The sequence below is a fragment of the Scylla paramamosain genome, chromosome 42, assembly GCF_035594125.1.
Source record: "Scylla paramamosain isolate STU-SP2022 chromosome 42, ASM3559412v1, whole genome shotgun sequence".
Lineage (NCBI taxonomy): Eukaryota > Metazoa > Arthropoda > Malacostraca > Decapoda > Portunidae > Scylla > Scylla paramamosain.
The window spans coordinates 4,174,579-4,185,879 of record NC_087192.1 but is presented as its reverse complement, the minus strand read 5'-3'; the positions used below and the strand labels follow the sequence as shown (position 1 = coordinate 4,185,879).

General features: G+C 44.4%; 1 protein-coding gene across 1 annotated transcript; it reads left to right on the top strand.

Moving 5' to 3' along the window:
• Positions 1 to 8,933: 8,933 nt before the first annotated feature.
• Positions 8,934 to 10,981, top strand: LOC135093320 (uncharacterized). Its single transcript, XM_063992492.1, has 2 exons — positions 8,934 to 10,138; positions 10,289 to 10,981. The coding sequence occupies exon 1, from the start codon at positions 9,326 to 9,328 to the stop codon at positions 10,121 to 10,123; it is 798 nt and encodes a 265-aa protein (XP_063848562.1). The 5' UTR covers positions 8,934 to 9,325; the 3' UTR covers positions 10,124 to 10,138; positions 10,289 to 10,981.
• Positions 10,982 to 11,301: the final 320 nt, after the last annotated feature.

Below are 11,301 nucleotides of genomic sequence, written 5' to 3'. Positions count from 1 at the left end.
AGGGAGGAGGAGGAAGAGGAGGGGGAGGAGGAAGAGATGAGAAATAGAAATAAACAACAAAGAGGAGGAGGGAAAGAAGGAGGAGGCGATGGAAGAAATTGAATATAAATAAACAGCAAAGGAGAAAACGGAAAATTTAGGCAATGAATTGACGGCTGGAGAGAGAGGGAGAGAGAGAGAGAGAGAGAGAGAGAGAGAGAGAGAGAGAGAGAGAGAGAGAGAGAGAGAGAGAGAGAGAGAGAGAGAGAGAGAGCGCCCAACCTTCCTTCAGCACACCTGGACAAGCACCTTTCTGTCTAATTACACAATGGTCAGGTGAGTGATGAGGACCGTGACCAGGTATGCCAGGTAAGGGGGAGAGAGAGAGAGAGAAAGAGAGAGAGAGAGAGAGAGGGAGAGAGAGAGGGAGGAAAGGAGAGAAGACATCCCTTATTTCACCTCCATACCTTCCCTTTCTCTCCTCCATGCACCCTTCCATTTCTCTCTCTTCCTCTCTCTCCCTGTATCTCCCCTTTCACCTCCCTTTCTCCATGTACCCTTCCATCTCTCTCCCTTCCTCTCCCTCCCTTTCTCTCTCTTCTTCCAAGCCAGTGAAGCTAAAGAAAGTAGAATAAGAAGAATAAAGGAGAAAAAAAGAAGGAAAGGCTGAGAGGGAACCTATAATGATATATATCGTGTATAATTTGAAGCATACGTAATGAAATGGGTCAATGCTAAGCTGTAGGAATTCATTACACTGTGACTATGACGGAGCAGAGCAAAGTGATGAATATGTATCGAGTTACCAACATGCGTGAGTGAGCGCGTACACACACACACACACACGAAGGAGGATGGTACATGAGAGAGAGAGAGAGAGAGAGAGAGAGAGAGAGAGAGAGAGAGAGAGAGAGAGAGAGAGAGAGAGAGAGAGAGAGAGAGAGAGAGAGAGAGAGAGACGTACGTGTGGGCAATCAATCAACGAGGCAGGACAAAACACATCAACACCTCCAGACAAATGACCCAGAGTGCCCAGTGCCCCGACCTGACCTGACCTGACCTGACCTGACCTTGGGGTGCCACAGAGGAGGAGGAGGAGGACGAGAAGGAGGAAAAAGAAACCTGACACTCATGCACACGCGCACACAAATACGTTCATAGACAAATTATTACATGTATGTCAAGATAAATTTGTAGACTTCTGAATAAGCGATAAATAGACAGACAGATAGACAGAGAGACAGATAGATACATTTTTACATAATATTTCCAATCCTTACACAGTTTATTGACAAAAGAGTAGTTATTACATAAAAGAAAGAATCAGTAGTCAGTTAGACAAAGACAGGCAGGTGTACAGACAGACAAGCACACATACAGGCAGACAGACAGACAGACAAAGTCGTAGCCAAGTAATATACAGCCTGGAGAGCTTACACACGTCGGCAATTATACGCGATATTACTCGTGTACAAATATGGCGTAATGATGTGCGCTCTCTCTCTCTCTCTCTCTCTCTCTCTCTCTCTCTCTCTCTCTCTCTCTCTCTCTCTCTCTCTCTCTCTCTCTCTCTCTCTCTCTCTCTCTCTCTCTCTCTCTCTCTCTCTCTCTCTCTCTCTCTCTCTCTCTGTGCACACACACACACACACACACACACACACACACACACACACACACGACTGGAAATGTGGTCATGTCGACAGAGGATTATTGCTGTGTGTGTGTGTGTGTGTGTGTGTGTGTGTGTGTGTGTGTGTGTGTGTGTGTGTGTGTGTGTGTGTGTGTGTGCACGCGTGCGCACCAATATTTCCACTCAGTCAATGTGGCTAATCAGTCACCATTCTTTTTTTCACTCATCCTTTTCTCCTTCCCTCCTTCCCTCCCTCCTCCTCCCTCCCTCCTTCCCTCTTTCCCTCCTTCCCTCCCTTCGATTGAACTTTTACGCTTTGATGGATTGAGTTAAGTAATTAGAATAGGATGAGACTTATTGAGGGGAGATGGAGGGAAGGAAGGGGAGGGAAGGAAAGGGAGAGGAAATCTGTTAGGATAAGAAGGGGGACTGAGGGAGGGAGTGGAGGGAACATCGCCTGGGAACCCTCACAGGTGGAGGAATATACGTGCGCTCATCCTGTGTAGGCAGGGAGGGAAGGAGGAGGGAGTAGGAGGGAAGGAAGAAGGGAGAGGAGAGAAGTGATGGGAAAGTGGAGCAGTATTAAAGACAAGGAAGACAGTGATTATGGATAGGAGCAAGAAGTAGAGAGAGAGAGAGAGAGAGAGAGAGAGAGAGAGAGAGAGAGTTACTACAACCCTTTACCTTGTAGTGGAACCAGAGAAACTAACAATACAAGGAAGATGGGAAGAAACTGATCTTAAGCTATTCATAAAGTACAAAGTTATCTGTTAGAAGTAGTAGTAGTAGTAGTAGTAGTAGTAGTAGTAGTAGTAGTAGTAGCAGTAGTATTATGACGAAGGTGGGAAGGAAGAAGTGAAGTGCAGTAGGTAGAGGCGAGGAGCGGCCCAGGTGAGCGGAGGAAGTGAGGGTCGCCAGGTACTCAGCGGCGGGAACTCGAGGAGGCAGGAAATTAGAGATTAAATGAAACCACCCGGGGAAGGTCGCTCTTGTTGTTGCCGGTTAGGTCATGCTTGTTGTTTACGTGTGTGTGTGTGTGTGTGTCTGTGTGTGTGTGTTCCCGTTATGTGCGTGCGTGCGTGTGTGTGTGTCGTTGTTTTGTTTCTTATTTGGTGTGTTATTTCGTCTTTTCTTCCTCTTTTCTTTTCTTTCCAACATCTATTATCTGATTTCCTTGTCATGTCTGTGTGTTTTTCTTTATGTCTGCGTGTGTGTGTGTGTGTGTGTGTGTGTGTGTGTGTGTGTGTGTGTGTGTGTGTGTGTGTTTGTATGCCAGTGCGTGTATGTAGTTATATAAGTGCCCACGAACTTGCCAACTCACCTTAACACCTTCATTCAACACAACAACCTGTCACTTAGTCGGTTACTCAGTCAGTCAGGTTCCAATTGCCCGTCTCACACACACACACACACACCAGTCAGGAAACACGGCCACGTACCAGGCGTTTCTCGGCCTCGGGTTGCGGTGTTTTTGCCGGCCACTCTATCACCACCTCGTACAACACCTTGAGGGGCGAGAGCGAGCAAATCCCCACGTTCTTTCTCGCCCCTTGAAGGCAACATGTTCTTTGAGTGCCGCTCGGTGTTTTCTGGCTATCGTTCCTCGTCCCGGATCTTGTCTTCCGCTGCAATAAGAGCGCAGGAATTATGAGAAGAGAAAATTCGCTGATAAAGGGACGAGAGGTGGAAAATAATTGGATGTGCTGGATTCTTCTACGTGTTTATGGGAAATAGAAAGGTATGCTTCTATTGTTTTTGTTTCTGAATCTTGTCTTGCGCTGTAACAAGGGCGCAAGAATGAGTGCGAGAGAAAACTCATAAATAAAGAAGGAAATAAGGATAGGAAATAACTGAACTGTGTCTGTTGAAAGCGAAATGCAAATGTAAATGTCAAGTGTACTGTGAAAGTATTGTATCTGTTCGTACATCAACAAGAGCGCATGAATGATGAGAAGAGAAAAGTTACAAATAAGAAAGGTACGAAAGATGGAAAATAGCTGAATTGTGTGTGTGTTGAATGAGAAACAGTAATGTAAATGCTAAGTATACTACGAATTTTTTTTTTCCGATTCTTCACTAACAAGGACGCAGGAAAAGGAACATAGGAGGGAAATAACTGAGCTAGATACGCTGAATATTTCTTTATTCTTAAGGAAAATAGAAGTTTCTCTTAAATGCGAGTAATATTTGTTCTGAGTCTTGCCTTCCGCTACGATGACATGATGAAAAAGCATACAGATAGAGATGAGAGGGGTGGGAAATAATTCTATAGTTCTCTCTGCCTACGGTAAATAGAAACGTTACTGCTAAATATACTACCATTATTGCTTCCGTTCCTGAGTTTTGTCTTCCGGTACAAGGACGCACGAATGACACGACAAAGCTGCGGGTGATGAGGAATAACTGGATATGTTGAAAGTTTCTTTATTCTTAAGAAAAATAAATAAAAAGGTATCTTGAGAATACTATAAGTAATATTTGTACTGAGTCTTGTCTTTCGCAACAAGGACGCGGGAAGGACACGATGAAAACACACGAATAACAAAGGTGCAGGAATAAATAAATAACTGGATATATTTTTTTTTTTTTTTTTTTTTTTTTTTATACGAGAAGCAGAAACGTTTTTCGCCTAAGTGTATTATTACTACTATTTCTACTGGTGAATCCTTCCCATTGGTACAACTATGGCGCAGAAGCGATGACTGTAAAAGACGAAGGCTCCAGAATATCAAATAACTAGATATGCTGGTTGTTTCTGTATACGAGAAGCAGAGTAGTTCTTCCTCAGGTATACTATTGTTTCCAGTCGTAAATCTTTTCCTCTGGTACAACTGTAACGCAGAAACGATGATAATGTACAAGCCAAAGGTTCGAGGGTAAGAAGTCACTGGAAATGACGAATATTTCTGTTATACTTACGAGGAATAGACACATCCTGCCTCAGATATATCACGACTCTTGTTTCTGACCTTGTACCTTTAAGTGCAGGAACGATGGCATTGTAAACATCTAACAAAAAACAAAGGCGTAGGATTGGAAAATAACTGTGTATGATGATTGCTTCTATATACTCAATAAATATATATACGAGTATAGAAAACTCTTTCCCTTATCATAATACAGTTATTTAATTTTAATCTCCAATTTGGAAAAAAAAATAGTCGAAGGTACGAAATTAAGCAATGCGTCGTAATGTAATGAATCTTTCCATATTCTTATGAGAGACTGAAGAAAATACTCTTCTTATATGTATATACTATGATAACTAAAGAAAAAAACTCCTTATTCTTCATGCAGCCATATTTTCCTTTAACTAATATGTACGTATTTTTGAGATAACCTTACTTTCTTTTAACAAATTTATACGATGCTAGAAAAAAAAAGCGTCATATTTTCTTCTAACTAATCTATACCATGATAAAAAGAAACGTACTTATATTTCAGACAGTCACATTTTCTTTTAACAAATTTATACCATCTTAGAAAAAAAAAAAGCCATATTTTCTTTTGATAAATTTAGCATGATCTGAAACTTTACACTCACGATCTCTTCCTCTTCCTTTAAATATCACCGCGATAAGAATGTGAGTATTGTTTAACGGCAACGGAAAAAAGAGAGAGAGAAAAAAGAAATAGTTGTGTGAATGGATGCGTTTAATTAATAGGGGGAATCATTTTATCCGTATGTTTATTGAAGTTTTTACGCGTATATATAATCGTGCAGCGAGCGAACACAAAGAGCAGGGCGAGCGTGCGACCCGTGGCGCTATAAAAGTTACAACGAACGTAAATTTAGATAAAAAAATAAGAGTCAAGAGACCCTGGAGGCAAGTGTTCCGGTACGCTGAGAGAGAGAGAGAGAGAGAGAGAGAGAGAGAGAGAGAGAGAGAGAGAGGACAAAGGAAATATAAAGATAAAACAATGAAGGAGAATAAAAAAGACTTGAGAAGAGAATGTACGTACGTAAGTGTGCATTGCGGTAAAACACACACACACACACACACACACACACACACACACACACACACACACACACACACACACACACACACACACACACACACACACACACACACACACACACACACACACACACACACACACACACACACACACACACACACACACACACATTAAGTGCCGACCTCCTTTTCTCTTAAATTTCTTCTTTCATTTTTATTTCTTCCTAACTCAGTCCATTTACTTCCCTTAACGTCTCTCTCTTACTTTGATATTAATTCGAATATTTCTCCTTTGTTTCCTCTTCGCCACTATTCCAATCTCCTTCTTTCTTTTTTTTCTTTTTTTCCTTCCACTCTCAGTTAATTCCCATTGATTCTCCCTTGTCCTTTCATCCCCTCTCTGCTTCTTCCGTCCATTATCCGTTCTCTCCCTCTCTCCCTTCTCGTTTGGTCTCTAAATTCTTTTCTTTCTCTTTCCCTCTCTCTATTTTCCCTGCCGATTACTCCGATTACTCTCCTGACTCCTCTTCCCTACCTTGCTTATTTCCCTATGTCTTCTTTTACCTTTATATATATTACCTCTACCTCGAAATCTTCCTCTCCTCTCTTCGTATCTCTTCTTACACGTACCTTTTCTTCCTTCAATCCTTGCCTTGTGCTTTGCTTCTGATCTTCCCTATATCTTCTCTTCGTCCTCATCCTCCCTTCTTGCCTATCCGAAACGCTTTGCCAGGTGCTTTTCTCCTCCTCTCGCCTTTATTTTCTCGTCCTCGCCCTCCCTTCTTGTTCGCCCGAAACGCCTTTGAACCTGAGCAAATGTGTTGTAATTGGAATCCAGCATAGCGAGAGAGTCACTGCCAGACACGGTGACCTGCGGCCCCAGGGAGTTTTAAGTGGGGCGACCTGTGCGAGTAAGCTGAGGAATGGAAGGTGGGAAGGGAGCATGAGTGTGCAGTGCAGTATAGAAGTAGTGAGTGGCAGAAGAGTGTAGTGTTGTATGTAATGGGGCTGGTTTGTGACTGGGGTGACTTGTGTAAGGTGAGGGATGGAAGGTGGAAATGCAGTGCGTGTGTTTACGTAACAGAGGAGCGGCGTTTTTTTTTTTTTTTTTTTTACCAGAAGAGTGTAGTGTTGTATGTAATGGGACAGATTTTGAGGTTGGGATGTGTTGGATCTTAGGAAGGAAATTGTGTGTTTTGTTCTTTTGTATGAGTTAAGGAAGCTTGTTAAAAAGAAGTTGCGAAAAACAGACTTATTTTTCGCTCCTCAAAAGGGTTTACAGTATTGTCCACACCACACTGATTTTAAATAGATGTAAAGTACGTAGAGAAGATTTGTGTGTGTGTGTGTGTGTGTGTGTGTGTGTGTGTGTGTGTGTGTGTGTGCAATTTTATCTTATTACTTTATCGTATTAATTTATTCGTGTGTGTTTCTGCGTAAAGGAGGCTGGACAAGGTATCAACGAACAGAAGAAGAGATATATACTCTTTACCCCTTTACTGGCAAATCTCGTTTTCCATAATCACCTGTTAATTTTTAGTCACCTTTGTACTATAGTCCCTTATAAAACTGTAACCTAGAAGAGACAATATTAGTCTTTTCTCTCTTCTGTGCCCATCCAAACCACCTCTTACGATGTTCTGAACGTTAAACAAAGACGATAAAAGAAATAAAAAGCGAAAAAGTCCCTGTCACATTGGTGGTCAGTTTAGTTATAGTTTCTTATGATACCTAAATATTTTTATTCATGACATATTATTTACATTTCATGATATTTTCATTATATTAACTTTGTAATTGTAAAGAGAAGAGTAGTAAGACTTCGCTGGTATTGCGTATCTACTTAAAAAAAATATATATAAAGAAAACAGAAAATATATAGACGCTAGTGGTTACATTATAGACAATGCAATCATAAAATATATACTTACGCTCCGTGACGTGACTTAAAAAACCTTATAGAAGGGAAGGAAGAAAAAAAAATCCCCACCACCAAGACTTTCATGTGAATTAGTTTGTAGACAATGCTTGACCCTCACCGCAACCTCTCAGTCCCACGCCACAGAATCTGATATCGCGGGGCAAAAAAATGACCTCTTCTCTCACAGCCAACCACCGCAACATACTTTACAATTCAGTACTCCACTTCCTCTATCGTCGTGCGGTTTAATACTTGACCCACCATTGCTTACTGTTCCCTGTGACTCTTCGTAAATCTGGGCTCAAGTATCAGTGAATCTCAGGGACTAGAGGAGTAAGATTAGGAGGACTGAGGGGCTAGATAACTAAGGATAACTAAGACTAGAGGATTGTAATTAACTGAATGATTGATTTAAGATATAGTAGATAACTGAATACCTGATAAATAATAAAATAACTGAAAACTGAGTAAAAGGAGAGAAAAGGAAGAGAAAACGGACTTAGCAGCAGTTCTCAGTTCTCTGCTATTTGATTTTCATTGTTCATTTCACCTTGCATAGTCAAGAGAGAGAGAGAGAGAGAGAGAGAGAGAGAGAGAGAGAGAGAGAGAGAGAGAGAGAGAGAGAGAGAGAGAGAGAGACTGGATATAGGACGAGAAAAGCAACTACACCCAAAGCAACCCCGCCAGGTAATGCACACACACACACACACACACACACACACACACACACACACACACACACACACACACACACACACACACACACACACACACACACACACACACACACACACACACACACACACACACACACACACACACACACACACACACACACACACACACACACACACACACACACACACACTACACCCGCAATTTCCCTCTGGCTCTATAAACTCCATTTCTATGCACTCAATTTCCTTTACTTACTCACCCCTGCTTCACCCCCTCACCCAACGCACCTCTACTCTCCCCTGCGACTCTTTCATCACCCCAATCCCCCAACAACAACAACAACAATCACCCTTTCTCCCCAGTTCCCAATGTTTCTATCCTCGTGTTGCCTTCCCCCGTTCACTGGTGCTCCCTTTCCTTCTCCTTTGACCTTCTGTAAGACTGTCACTGTCCCTCCCTCCGTTTTCTTTATGTGGTTCCGTCCCCTCGTGTACCCTGCTCTCCCGCAAGGTCCTGCTGAGACCCTCCTAGTTCCTCAATGGACCTTTGAACCCCATATGGTCTTCTGCCACTTTTCCTTCTCCCTACGTCGCTTTCCCAGTATTTGGTAGTATAGGTAGCCTGTTTTCCTTTTCTTTCTCTTGCTCCAGCACCCAATAGGAGGGAATTGGTTCTCAAAAAGAGTGGTAAATGAAAGGAATGGGCTCAGTAATCAGATTGTTATTGCTGAGTCATTATGGAGCTTTAAAAGATTAAACAAATTTATGGATGGTGGTATAGATGGAAATAGATATGTTTCATAGGGGGACTGCCACGTGTAGGACTGATGAGTTGTTGCAGCTTCCCTTATTTTATTCTTACGTAACAGAAGGCGGACTGGCCTAGAGAGTACCGCAGGTGTCCCCATGAAAAGGAAGATGACTGGTTATATTATATGACAGATTTTTTTTTCCCGATGGGAGGCTGTACTAATGGCGCAGTGAATGCACCGCCTGCCGTGGATCTCCTCAAGCTTAATAAAATGCTGGGCAAGCTTGCAGTGGCTGGCGAGGACGCCAGTGACAGCAGCAGCTGTGATCGAGCAGTTTGTTTTTTCGGGATGTCCAAGGATTTTTTATTTCAAATTAGAATTAAATCCTGCTTTGAATCGAGATAATGGTAATTTACGGCGAGCTCTTCGTGTACGGGAACGTGACCCTGACCGCCCAGCAGAAGCGCGTGGCGGAGGCCCGGGAGGCAGCAGCCCGGTGGGGGCGGGAGAGCGCCCGCCGCTGGGCCGAGAAGGCCAAGATGGCCGCCAAGCAGCGGCACGTGGACACCCCCGCTGAGGACCAGCTGGGGGTGGGGGGAAACCTCCCCTTGGAGGACGCCCTCCCCCTGTTGGAGGCTGGCTTCCCTTCCCAGGGAGACAGCCCCCGGCAGGTGCGGGAGGCGCTGGCCCGGCACAGCGGGATGGTGCAGGAGGTGCCCGTCACCCTGCACTGGCCCCTGCTGCCGGTGATGGACCCCGTCCTTCGGCAGGTGCCCCGCTCCCGCGGCGGGAGCCTGATGCTGCGGGGCGTGCTGGTGCCCCGCCCGTGCGGCGCCCACGCCCTGTGGCAGCTGGAGGACATCTCCCAGTACGTGGAGCGATCCATGTCACTGGTGAGATTTTATGATTTCGCCACTCGGCGACGTGAGGCAGCGGCGCGGCGAGGTGCGGGCAGCCACGCCGCGCTGTGGGCTCACTTCGAACACCTGCGTCAGCGGGACGCCCGGCGGGAGGCGGTAGACGCACGGTGGCTGGCCTTGGGGGTGGTGTGCGGAGCACTGCGCACCGTGACCTTCCTATGCAGCGCAGTCTTTCCCGCAGGCCGCGCCGTGCAGGACTGGGTGGCGGACTGCAGTGCACTCCTTTCCCGCCCATCCCCAAGTGAAGGTCAATCGTTGCTGCCCCGGGGCAGCAACGATTGACAACCCCACCTGAGGGTAATGACTGACGACCCAGCTGAGGGTAATGACTGATGACCCAGCTGAGGGTAATGACTGATGACCCAGCTGAAGGTAATGACTGACGACCCAGCTGAGGGTAATGACTGATGACCCAGCTGAGGGTAATGACTGACGACCCAGCTGAAGGTAATGACTGACGACCCAGCTGAGGGTAATGACTGACGACCCAGCTGAGGGTAATGACTGACGACCCAGCTGAGGGTAATGACTGACGACCCAGCTGAGGGTAATGACTGATGACCGAGCTGAGGCTAGTAATGCGGTGGCAGCAACAGACGAACTAAGACAGACGATGGCGACAAATTAACACAGACGATGGCGACAAACTAAGACAGACGATGGCGACAAATTAACACAGACGATGGCGACAAACTAACACAGACGATGGCGACAAATTAACACAGACGATGGCGACAAATTAACACAGACGATGGCGACAAATTAACACACGATGGCGACAAACTAACACAGACGATGGCGACAAATTAACACACGATGGCGACAAACTAACACAGACGATGGCGACAAACTAACACAGACGATGGCGACAAAATAACACAGACGATGGCGACAAACTAACACAGACGATGGCGACAAACTAACACAGACGATGGCGACAAACTAACACAGACGATGGCGACAAACTAACACAGACGATGGCGACAAATTAACACAGACGATGGCGACAAATTAAACAGACGATGGCGACAAAGACAAACTAACACAGACGGCGACGACAGACAGGCAGGCATATAGACAGATAGGCCTGTTCTAATTGTATTACGTATGACTTACTTTTCTCTGATGACTTTAACTTAAGCACTGAATCACTCGTTGTTATTTGCCAGTTAAAATTTTTCAGGATGAGAATTTTTCAGGTTAATCAACATGACTTCAGTAAATACATACATAATTTAACCCATTGATGTGCAAGTGACTTTCTAGTTGAGGACTTTGAAATAATGGGTTCAAAGTTGATATAGTTTGATTTAAAGATAGGGTTCTCAAATAGAGTGGTAGATGAATGAAAGAGACTCAGTAGTCAGGTTGTTGGTGCTGAGTCGTTAGGTGCTGAGTCGTTAGGGAGCTACAAAAGAAGATTAGACAAATGTGTGGATGAGAATGATTAGCAGAAATAG